We start from the raw sequence: 12854 nt of genomic DNA, 5'->3' as shown, positions 1-12854 counted from the left end.
CAACCTCGAGCCGGCTGCTGGGATTGAACTCCCAGCCTCATGGGCAGACAGCTTCAGACAGCATTTCTGCTGCCTTACCATCCTGTGCCACAAGAGGCTCTATCACTAAGAGATAGAGCATATCAACAGTGTATTTTGGAAGATTCCAGTGCCACCAGAATAATTAATTTTATGTCCAGATATGTTCTTACAGTCATTCAGAAATGTGATTTTTGTTGGGTAAAACAATTCAGTATCATTCTTGATTGTAGTACAAATAAGTCTTCCAAACTCCACATGCTCACTTATGAAAATGTAAAGCTTTTGGGCTTTCATGGATAGCCTCTTTATTCACCATCCAGGCCTGTGAGATTTTCTGCACATTATTTAATCAGGTGGGTGCCCCTACTACATCTTTTCTTTTCCACATGTATTTTGCTACCTCTAGTGGTTGTTCAATCTATCTTAGCTGTTTCACTAAGAGTTTTCAGCAATCTCTTGGGCAGAAGCCAAACTGCAATTGAGTTGAGAGGGGAGATCAGCTGGGATTTGGGTTCTTATCTACCTCATCCCTCAGTAAAATAGTTACATAGTGAAGTTGCAAAGGTGCTGAAGACATGACTGCCAGCTGAGTGTCTAGTTACTGTAAATATTGGTGAAAGAGTTGTTTAGCCCACTTGTACGCTAGAGGGGGCTGTGGTACATTTTCTAGTGTTCAGGGTTTATTGAGTGTTTCCCGTTGTAGTTCAGCCTACCTCCTATTGTTTTTCTCCTGCTTGTATTAGTATTTGTATTAGTATTTGTTAGTCCTTGTACTCTGAAGGCCCGGCTGTTATATTAGCATCCTGTCATCAGTTATGGTCTTTCTGCAGGCCTGCAGTCAGTTATGGTTTTTACCCTGTTGCGGTAAAAGTCATTGAAAGCAAACTACAAAGTGTATATTGGGTCATTTCCAGAAGTCTGGCAACAAAAGAGACCTCTATCCTCCCCTCCAAGCTGGGTAGGAACAGAAGCAATGTTTTTGCCTTCTACATTACAAACAAACAAAAAAGAGCTGGAATTTATTTTTCTCTGTAGCTCAAGTCCAAAGGGAGATTAATTCTAAGAGGCAGCAAAATTTCCAGGATGTAAGATCAGAAATCCCCAACTTTCAGGTGCCCATTTACTAGGAGCTGGCTTGTGATTCAAACCCTTCAAGCTCTTTGCTGTGTACAGAGTGAAATGTGCCCAGTGGGATATCAGAAGCCAAATTTCAGCTGATCCCTCATCAGCTGGGTGTCTGCTTCTGATGAGTGCAGCAGCCTGGGCTGGAAAACAGACACAAACAGGTTGATTAATTTGATGTCTGTCCACCAGTGGAATATGAGGCAAACTGGCCAGTGTCTTCCGTATTCTAAAGGGAAAGCAATTATCTGCCCTAGAAGGAAGAAAAAACAAGTCTGAACTTTTGAAAGATTAAAGAATCTTGTTTGATAAAATTAGTGAATTGGAAAGAAGCATTACATAGATTTGGCCCTCTGATGATATTTTGAAGCTAATGGAATTTTAAATCCTTTTAAAACTGCTAAAAATATTATTATTTATTCGTTTTGTCTGACTGCCACTCTCGGAGACCGGCTCATGGCAGTTCACAGTAATTCACTACAATAACATTAAAACCATTAAAATTCCCCATAAACAATGACGCAATCATAACGATGGTGATTAATAACTATTCCCACACAGACCCACTTGATGAGCAGAAGAGAGTAGATGGATAATTGGGCATTGGTGGAAGAATCTGGGGAACCAGGCCGGTCTAATACTGGTTTCCCCCCCCCCTGGGGTGGCCCGATCCTAGCCCCCAAGCCACCACGATCTCAGACAAACGCCTGGTGGAAGAGCTCCATTTTGTAGGCCCTGCAGAACTCCGACAGGGCCCACAGCTCTTCAGGGAGCTCATTCCACCAGGTAGGAGCCAGGACCGAAAAGGCCCTAGCCCTTGTCGAGGCCAGGTGTGCCTCCTGAGGTCCTGGGATCATCAGCAGATTCTTACCCGCAGAGCAAAGTGCACTGCAGGGGGCATATATGTGATATAACAGTGGTCCCCAACCTGACTTCCCGCTGCCCTCTGGAGGTCGCTGCCAGCAGCGGCTGCACAGTGCCACACCGAGGGGGAGCCCCAGCCATGGCGGCCGTTGGAGAGCACCAAATGTGAGCTGGCAGCAGAGTGGCAGGGAAGCCCCAAAGGCAGCAGCCAGGAAGGAGGACGAGGAGGAGCTGCGGCCCAGTACCAACAGATCCATGGACCGGTACCTATCCTCGCACCAGGAGTTGGGGACCACTGTGATATAACATATAAATAACATATTTATGTTATATATTTTACATTATTGAATCAAATCGTCTTAGGTACGTCTTGGTGTACATTTGGCCTTTCCTTAAGGTGTTACTTAACAGCCACAAACTTACTAGTGATATTTGACAGAATTAGAAAAAGTATAATCAGCATGACTGCAATACAGATTGAAATGCAGGCAAAACTGTGTTATGTACTTGCATTGTTCTATGTTTAAGCTTCTCTTTCTCTAGCAGTGAGGATCTGTCCTACAAGGACTATATCTGAAGGATGCATGGTACTTGTCTCCCTGTTTATTGTCTGCTCTGTACTGCCTCTTACAGCATTGTCAGGGCAAGCAAAAAATGAAAATGCCTCCAAGCCTTAATCTATGTCAACACATGGTAGAATTTACTATATTAAAGTGATTATATAAGTGCAATTAGTGTGGCTGACACTGTACCGCTTTAGAGAGCTGTGTGACAATTCCAGTTTGTGCAGTATGACAACTCCATATTTTATGGCGTTTTGATTATGTGCATAAGATGTCTTATCAAAACTCATTTTAATCAAGTAAAATGAACAACCAGTAATCATCTTCTCATGATTACAGAGGGCTTAATCCCATGCTCACTAAAACCAGAGAGCTCAAGCTCTAATTCCAAATCAGTTGGTGCTTTTCAACCCAAATGATGAATTTAAATTAGACACATATACCAAAATTAAAAATATTTTGTGCTCTTGCTTTTATTAAAAATAATCCAAATACTTCTCTTATAGAATATGCAATCCATTCAGGGTCACCTTTAGATAAAGCTCAGAAGAGATTAATAAAATGTATTTCTGGCATGTATATTATCACACCCATTTTATAGTGGTTTGTTGCTAATACCTTCCTACAAAAATAATAGCAGTTATTTCATTTTGTGAACATGGGCCATATTCTGGTGACACAAGCAAGAGAAAAATCAAGATATATGTACACAGTGTATGTGTTCTGGCTAGATCTCTAGCACTATCCCTAATAATGGAAATGGAACATATAGGTACACACCGTGTACAGACATAAGCACTGTGCTAGAATTACACAGTTAGAGTTGCTGCATAGACACTTGTTCCCACTCCCTTACCGAGAACTGATTATTCTGGGATATACTCCTAAAAAGAATGGGCAGCAGTCTTCTTCCAACAATGGTTAAGAGATTAGATCAAACATTAGGCTACACTCTTCCCCATTACCAATATCAAAACATATTTAACATTAATTTTATGGTTAAATAGTAACTAGGGTTCACTACTACTCAGAAGTTCTTTATCATTTACAACCATTTCTGTTTAAGACGAACCACAAGTTGACAGTAACCTCAGTTAACACTGGCATACGCAGGCTTAGAAAGACAGATGCAGAAAAATAAACGGACTTCGCAAAAGTGGGTGCACAACAAAACAAAATCAGAATCCAATGCCACCTTTAAGACCAACAAAGATTTATTCAAGGCATGAGCTTTTGAGTACAAGCATTCTTCCTCAGGATTTTGTTTTGTTGGACATGTTTTGTTGCTCAAGATCTTTAGCAAGGTCTTTCCTTTCTCTATATCATAGTGCCCATAAATTTCCTGCACAATATCTTGCACAAGCATCTTGGTTTAAGCAGCTACCCGTCTTTTTTGTGCCCAAGAGGTTCAACTGGAAAGAATGTGGGAAAACAGATCCATGAGTATAGATGGATGAAGGAGCACAAGAGTCCAAGAACCTGCTCCCAAGTCCTCATCCACAAACTAGTTGTAGGACAGGCAGCACAGGAAGGCTTTGTTTTTTCTCTTTCCTTTCTTTTTCACAATCCAACGCAGCGCATAATCCTGCTCTAAAATGAAAGCTGCTTTATTTCTAGCAAGCTCTAAGAAGAATACCTCCCAACAATCTCTACCTTTGTACAGATTCTTTGGTACTTGGCACGTATGTCCACATCCGTTGGAGCAGCATTTTTTCACGCCAGAGCATTCACTGTCAGCCTCACAGCTTTCAACACAGGCAGCCGCAAAGCCACTGGCCTTCTCAGGAGCTGGGCAGTCTCCTTGCTTCACGGACAGGATGTATTTCAGAAATTCACAACTAGTTAGGCATTCATAGTTCTTCTTGGGGAAAAGAGGCTGAGGGGAGGAAATTACAAAGCATTTAGTAGAATAATGAAATACTGTCAAAATATTTCTGGAAAGAAATGTCAGATTTCCAGCTGTCGTGATTCATAGAGTTGTTTAGCTTCTACATACAGTTAGTACCATGCACAAAGATGAAAATGGATCATAAGCTAATGATCTATCAGTCTTTGTAGCTTTTAATTTGCTTCCATTTTCCTTTTCTATATGGTTCCTAGAAATTTGCTCAGAATTAAAGAAAAAAAGGAAATGTATTAGGTTGAGAAACATACTAGCACCTTTCCACCTGGCATGACACAAATTGTTATCTTGTACACTTCACGGCCCCCACTGTTGATAGCTGGCAATTCAAGGCAAGAGCAAAACAGTGATATAATATCAGGTATCTATATATTAGTTCTGAAATTTATTCCAGAGGGTGTATTTTTAAAAGAAAATTTCAAAACAGAGTGGCTAGGTACAGACTCAGAAGTATTCCTGCAAACCTGGAGAAGTTCACAGGTTGCAATAAAAATCTTAAATTTTGCAATGAAAAGGGCAAAAGAAAACTAAAATCCAAGACACTGCAACATCACCGCATCAAATTTTGGCAACCTCATTAGTTATCCTAGGGCAGGGTGGCCCATGAACTACAATTACCATGAGCTTACATGCTGGCAGAAGCTCATGGTAATTGTAGTCTATGGACACATGGAGAGCCATAGTTTGGCCACCCCTCACCTAAGCAATTGTAGATGCCTAGGCAAATCCAAAATGGTTGACACAGTTGCACTTTGAAACTGAAAGTAACAGGAATGGAAGGATGGGGAAAGTTACAGACAAAAAAGAAACAGAAAGGGAGGTAGGATATAGGCGATAAACAAGGAAGCAGGGAAAAGTCTACAGCAGGCAATGACAGGCCACTGCCCTTTTTCCCTCTGTTCCAAAACCTTCTCTTGAAGCAACGTTTCATTAGGAAAAAGCATTTAGGTTAATGTGCTGTTAAATTTTTAGCACAAAACTTTAGATGTTTTGTGTATACATTTTATCATTTACCACACCGAACTATCTTTCAAAATACTCATAATTTGGTTCTTTACAATGAAACTGTATTCTGCAGTCATTCAAGAAATATGTAGCACCTAATACCTCTGATTCCAGGTGGCCTGTTGCGACCACTTGAAGGGGTAATAAGATGCTCTTCTAGTTCTATTTCATTATTTCAGAATGGCTCAGAGCTTCCCTGTTTTTCATTTCTGCACATGTATCAGAAGCACATCTGCATCACGGATTGAGTTCAGATCCTCCACTGTTGCTCTGAGTCACAGCATTATGTGGCAACAGCAGCACTATGGATTTTTTGTGCAAGTCTCACAATAAAGTACCAAACTATGCAAGCATTCTTAGGCTTGCTTAATTTCCATTTCCAGTTTCTTGGCTAAACTGCTAATCTATAGACATAATGCCGAATAAAATGACACTGGCAATTTGTGATTGCAGCTGACAAGGGCAGAGGCTAATCAAAACAAAATGTATCTGATATTTGTGATTTATGTTTGGGGTGACAGATGAGCAGGTGTACATGTCTGGGTATGGGCCTATATAAAACATCACAAATTTGCAGCTAGTTAATTAAAAATCTTTTATAGTCCCTTGAGGCATAACATTCCTTTGAAGTTTCTCTTCTTCACCCTAGTTCACAGCTCATTTTTTCAGCAAGCTGTTCAATGTGCAGCCTCTTATTACCACCCTTTTAAGTTCCAAGTTTAGCAACTTTGAGCTTGGAGCTAATTAAACAAGGACGCTAGAAGATCCCAACTACAATAGGGAAAAGTTAATTCTCTCCATTCAGCCAACTCTATTGCTGCACAGCTTGTGCACAAGCTTAATAGTTTTATTTTATATTTATAGATTGAAGAAATAGGCTTCCTTGCCAAGTTGTTTGTTACATCTCCCAGGGAGGAGAACAGTCTTCAGACGTTTTAAAGAAATATAAGTAAACTGAAAGTAGAGCAGAAAAATCTCCACAAAAGCAGATGACCTTCTTGTTTGACATCTATATTATTATATACTTCTAACATATGAATATAAGAGCTGTTCAAAATGTGAGTTCCATTGCTGACTGATTTTGGTTGTTGCTTTATAAATCTCTTCAGATGCTCCATGACCAGTTATGTATCAACACTGAAACCTAACCAAAGCACCTATACATAGGTTCCATCCTCATGACTGGGAATGTTCGAGAAAGCATGGGGATGAAGCATAAACATGACAGGGTCCGGCACCTCTACTCACTCCCCTGGATTTACACCCTACATATAATATACAAAGAGGGTTCCTTATTCTTTATATAAGTAGACACATATTCTTAAACCTTAAAACCCAAAGAGTGAGATGGCAACAAGAATTACTAAACTGTTGCTAGTTTGCTTACAAGACAAAACTAGAGCTAGATTAACCATCTATACTACTATCTAGTCTCAAACAAAGAAGGATGGAAACAATGAACAACCCAGCATAATACTTCTACGCTAAATGGAAGCATGCAGTAAATGAATTTAAAATCTATATGGTGAATAAACTTGTGATATTCCACCTTGCTTCCCCAACATTGATAGTATTCATGCAACAAGAAGTGTATGTCCATCATAAACAGACAATGTGGAATGGCTGTCTCATAAGCTAGTAATCAATATGCTAGGCAGTCATTAAAAAGCAAATAATTTATTGTTAAAGTAAAGTATTATTAGGGCTACACACAAAAGTTTTGCTAAAAGAGAATTTGAACACACAGAGATGACACGTTGATACCAATGCAAAATTGTAAATATATATATTTTTCCCCCAGAAAAATATGCATTGCTGTCTCAGAAATGTCACAGCCATGAGCCCAAAACAATCAGAAAGCAAGTAGGGAACTCTTGTATGAAATCATATTCATAATAGAGTCTCTTCTGTGTGTAGAAAGTTTAACAGATCATTAAAAAGGCATCTAGTTTAGGAAGGCATGCTTTAGAACTATCTTCAGCATTATGTACTCACCTAGCTACATGTACAATGGACCTGCTTGTATGTTTTGAATCATTTAGCTTATTTATTGTATTTTTGCTATGTCTTTCTCACTGAGACTCAGTAAGAGTCTCAGTCTTTCTCACTGAGACTCAAGGTAGTTCATCAAGACTGTACAAGAAGCAATCCACAAAGCACTTCCATTAATTAAAAAAGAAAAGTAATATGGCTCTTACTGTGACAGAAGAGCTCTAGCTCCTCACATACACCAGCTTAATAACAAACTTCTCATTTGACATAATTTTATTCTGTTATATAGTTTCTTTGTAATTTGTAATACAGAATAATAAAGTAAAGATCTATTAACTGGCTGTCATCATCAACCATCAACTACACAGAACAGAACCTTGAGACAGAGATGACGTACCTCACAGAAACTTTGGCAATGATTTTTCTTCAAGTCCCAAGACTCTTTGCAAGGCTCCAGACACTGTAAAAAACCATAAACAGAGTCAGGAGGAAAAGGAGATCACATTCACATCCTGTTCAACATACCAGGCATTGGATATTTGCTTGGACCAATGGCAATAATAATAGAATGTTTATATGCAGTTCCTTTGGAAGACTAAAAATGTGCAATAGCTGCATGAAACAAAAGTTAAACTTAGATGTAAAGACAGACTGCACTCCAAATTGCATATTACATTTGTGCTAAACCCAAGTCACTCTGATCCATGATTAGATTAACGTTCCCAGGATTTTCCTACTCTACAGAAGCATCTGTTTCTTATGGTAAGTTCCATCAACATACTTGTTTAATCAAGTTTCCAATTATAGCTCCTTTTTACTTGATTGCTCCATACAGCCCAGAAACATCATGGGAATTTCTTTTTGCAAAGCAGATAAGATAATGTAATAACACTTTGCATGTACTTTATAATAAAACTGCTTTGTTTATCATCTGGTATCAAAGTTCTATATTAGCAAAAACCTTGAAATGGTATTCACGTTATTCACATTAACAATCATTGATTCCCCCTGCTGGCAGGATGTCCAACGGCCATCATTTTGTACCAAAACTCTTGTTCTTAGGGCTGCCAATTCTTGGCAGAGCCTAAGAAAGACAGACTCAAGGGGAGGAGGTAAAGGGAGGTGAGCAGGGGTATGATGCTGCCCCTTTCTCCAAGAGAACTTATAATTTTATTCTGGAATCAGCTGTAAGTCTGGAAGAACTCCAAAAATCACCAGGAGGTTGACAACCCTAAATGTTTCTCAGGTGAGCAAAGGAAAAGGTACAGAAACAATCTCTAGATCATACTACCCAGGGATACAATATCAATTTGTCCCAATTCTTCAATACGTGTTGTTAATTTATAGTTTTTGAAGTCAAGATTAGATGGTAAGCAGCAAAAACTAGGATGACTCCTACAATCACTTTACAATCCTGCAGCCAAGCTCCTAAGCTTCAACTTTTCTGCACTCAACTTTTCTGCTCTGTGCACAACATAAATATGCCTTAGGTATATTACCTAAATATTCTTGACAGTTTCAGGAGTATCCTATTTGTTATTATAGTGGTATTGTAGGGATTAGGAGTGCCGACTTTTGATCTGGTGAGCCCGGTCTGATTCCCTGCTCCTCTTCAACGTGCAGCCACCAAGGTGACCTTCAGCTCGTCACAGCACTGATAAAGCTGTTCTGACTGAGCACTAAAATCAGGGCTCTCTCAGCCTCACCTACTTCATAGGGTGTCTGCTGTGGGGAGAGGAAAGGGAACGCAGCATATAAGAACCAACTCTTCTTCTAATTAGATGCAAAGTTTTCCAGCTTCTAGTTACTGAAAGACTTTCTTAAAGGAAAAACCAATACTAAGAGTTCTTTTGAAGGGAAAAAATTGACCTATATGACAATCAGTGATGTAAATTTGTTCTGCTGATGTTTTAGCTACTGTTGATTGGTGAGCACCACCCTTTGGTGAAAAGAAGAAGTTCTATACTAGAAGCCCAGAGCCTTAATTCTATTTGTTCCAGTTAAGATTTGGCAACACTACAACTTATAGTAGGAAATGAGATGATGCAAACTGAAAGGACCAAATAACGCAAAACCACTTTTGAAAGAAATACAGACCCTGAATCTTTAATGGTCACTATGTTTGTAGATGAAGATATGAAGATATGATTTAAGTTACTTTGTTAATAGGTTAGGCAAATAATGCAAGTATCCTATCCTACAAAATATAATACAGAAAGAGAGAAAGCATATGTACAGCATGTATTCTACAGGCTGGGTACTTTGTTACAACCACTATACACAACCAAATATAGTTTTAATACTTCTCAACCTGTTCATATGTCCAAAGGTACTAATTCATGCCAAAGTAAAACACAATTACAACATATGCCCCAGCTATGCAAGTTCTGCATAAGGTAGTAGTATCAACAAAGCCATTCTTTATGTTTAGGGAGAGGAAGAAATAGTAGAAGGCCTGAGAAAGAGTTCTGTCAGGAAGAAGATAGCACAGTTTCCCCCAGGCTGCTGGATCTTGAAATTGGTGCTGTAGTCTAAGTAGGAGTACTAGTGCAAAAAGGTATCACAAAGGTATCTCCTGGAAAAGGTATCAGTTGCTGTGAGTTCGCCAACTTACGATACCCTATCCATCCACTTCTTACTGCAACCACAAGCCAGGTCTCCAACAGATCCCCTAAATGTTGTACTAATCAAACCAACTATTTCACAGCTTTCAATTTTTTGTGCTCAAATTCAAAATTCAGCAGTAAGGCACCTCCTTATTCAATCTTGAATTATCAAATGAACAAGAACAAAAAACATTTATTGGTTCCAAAAATAAATAGAAGCTTCAGGAATAATAAGCCTTATGGCTTGATTTTACCTACTGTTTCTTTACTAAGTGATTACATTTAAAACATTTCCAATACATCATTGTGATCTCCAGGCCTAATATAAAAATATATGGATCGCTCATACAATCATTTCCCAGCACTGCCCTCCACCACTCAATTTCTCAAAGAATTTTAGGTACTTTTTCAATTTATTTTTAGCCATAATAATTTACTGGTACAGTTAAGTCCCTAGGACATGTGCTTGGCATAATACAATCAAAAGCAATTAGGTTTGTTTAATGTTTGTTTCCCCTTGAAAATGGAAGCTGATCCTGGATATTGTGACATGTCATTAAGATTAAACCATTTTATTTAAAAATCCAATGTCATGCTAACATGATGGGTTTTCTATTCCAAGCTGTTGCAAAGTAGCTTCAGATAACACAAAATGTAACTGAAACACCATCTTGTTATGGTACTTACTTCTTTAATAAAATGGAAGTGGTGGAGCCATTGCTTTACGGGTTAACCAAACCATTTCCATAGACAACAAACGAATCTTCTCATACATCGTTTTGCAAACTGTAGCACTATGGTTTTACAAGCCAAACAATAAGAAATGGAATGGGGAGCAGTCTTTGTCTACTCAGTGACAAGGTTTCTCTATTTGGCTTCTCTTTTCCCTTCTAACAGTATCACAGCCATCCAGGGCGACATATTCCGCATCACCAAATAGCAAGATCCATGGAGCTTTTCACTTCAAATTTCACGGTATAATAAGATGCAGTGGTTGCTTCATTGTGAACCCTGAAAGGCCTCTCTTTGTCAGGCCTATTTGATGGTCAAGTTAAGTACCACATTCTGGCAGCAGACATCTGTGTTTTTCCAGGGAGGGGCAGGGGGGGGGAGGATGGAATAGTATAAAAAAGAAAGAAAAAAGGTAATAATCTTCCCAGTTAAAGAAAGCAAGTCTTCATCAGTTTCAGCACACTAATTTGTCAGTGAACAAACATCAAATTGCTCTCTCCTTAGTAGACCTACAGATGACTTAAGTATATAGTACTAGGGTGTGGCCTTTTGTAATCATTGTTGCTATGACTGACAAATTGTTCAATGTACCATTGACGCTGCATGATTGCCAAGTGTAATATTCAGGATTTAACCTTTACATCTCGGTGCCTTACCTAGGAGATAAAAGTAGCAGCTATGAAAGTTGCTCAATCCTTTACTAAGGGTTCTTTCACACATTATCTTTGCAGTACAGGATCACTTTCAAACATAACTTCACCAAGCACCGTGAAGACAATGCCAGAACCCCACAAGAAAGAAATCACAATGCAGCTCCTTCCTACTTCAATGATGACCTTCCTGAAACTACAGTAACAATGGCAAAGTAGCCATGTCCCAGACTCCTTGGGTATGACCCAAAGCTTCTGATATTACCTTTACAATGTGGAAGCATTGCCCCTGAAAATTCCTAGAGAATTAATCCAGAGTATCAACACATGAATCATTATATTATTCATATCACCTCATATAACACATGAAACATCTTGACAATATTTCAGGAATTATTACCATTTCAAAATATGCCACTACAAGTTGATTCCCCAATGGCTGTCCTTTCCCTTGCTCTCTATTGTATCTTGGAAACCAAGATCTAACCTTGGAAGTAGTTTTACTTCACTGTATATGTATGTAGATCAACCTTTCCCTTTTTCCATTGAGAAAACATTGAAACATTTTTCAGGCTTTGAGAAATCCCAGAAGTGGTATGATCATGAAGAATACGGTTGGGAAGAATAGCTGTATACACGTCCACCCGAGGCCCCTCCTCTTCCCACCCTCTACAGGCCCATCATTGACCATTTTAGGAGGGGGAGAGGTCAATATGACTGTATATGGTTGTATCACTCTAAAGTAGCATAATTTTAAGTTCTATTTTATTATCTGTTTTAAATTGTATTGCATTAAATTACCATATTCTTTTGGTCTTTTATGTATTGACTTCATATAACTTGGTCTGAACAACTGTAATAAAGTTTGATTGACTGATTGGTTGTATTACCCAATAAATGTTTAACAATTTTTTAAAATATATTTTAAATTATTAACTCTCACCCATCCAGGAAACCCTTCCAGGGCTGTCAAGATCAAATAAAAAGTATTCTAGTCTCTACAGTGAGTGAGAATCTTAGGTCAGATTAGAGGGAGCAATGGAGGAGAGGGTTATGAAATCCTGGAATGTACCTTCCAGGAATGTACCTTCCAGGACACGCAGTAATGGGTTTAAACTTCAAGTACAACGATATAGGCTAGATATCAGGAAAGTTTTTCACAGTCAGAGTAGTTCAGCAGTGGAATAGGCTGCCTAAGGAGGTGGTGAGCGCCCCCTCACTGGCAGTCTTCAAGCAAAGGTTGGATACACACTTTTCTTGGATGCTTTAGGATGGTTAGGGCTGATCCTGCGTTGAGCAGGGGGTTGGACTAGATGGCCTGTATGGCTCCTTCCAACTCTATGATTCTATGATTCTGTATAAAAAGACTAATTGGAATGTCACTTGCTTGGATTCA

The 12854-nt window shown here is 39.0% G+C and overlaps 1 protein-coding gene across 4 annotated transcripts in view; it reads right to left on the bottom strand.

Moving 5' to 3' along the window:
- The window catches only part of ANOS1 (anosmin 1), a 263372-nt gene that overhangs the window by 39407 nt on the left and 211111 nt on the right, over positions 1–12854 (bottom strand). For all 4 annotated transcript variants that reach the window (XM_077343277.1, XM_077343278.1, XM_077343276.1 and 1 more), the window contains 2 exons: positions 7868–7930; positions 4224–4446 (listed from right to left, as the gene is read on the bottom strand). In XM_077343277.1, coding sequence (XP_077199392.1) covers positions 4224–4446; positions 7868–7930 — 286 coding nt within the window. The remainder of the gene's footprint in view (positions 1–4223; positions 4447–7867; positions 7931–12854) is intronic.

Source organism: Paroedura picta, chromosome 6, assembly GCF_049243985.1.
Source record: "Paroedura picta isolate Pp20150507F chromosome 6, Ppicta_v3.0, whole genome shotgun sequence".
NCBI classification, from domain to species: domain Eukaryota; kingdom Metazoa; phylum Chordata; class Lepidosauria; order Squamata; family Gekkonidae; genus Paroedura; species Paroedura picta.
Note: the sequence above shows the minus strand (reverse complement) of the source record. Positions and strands in the feature narration are given on the sequence as shown.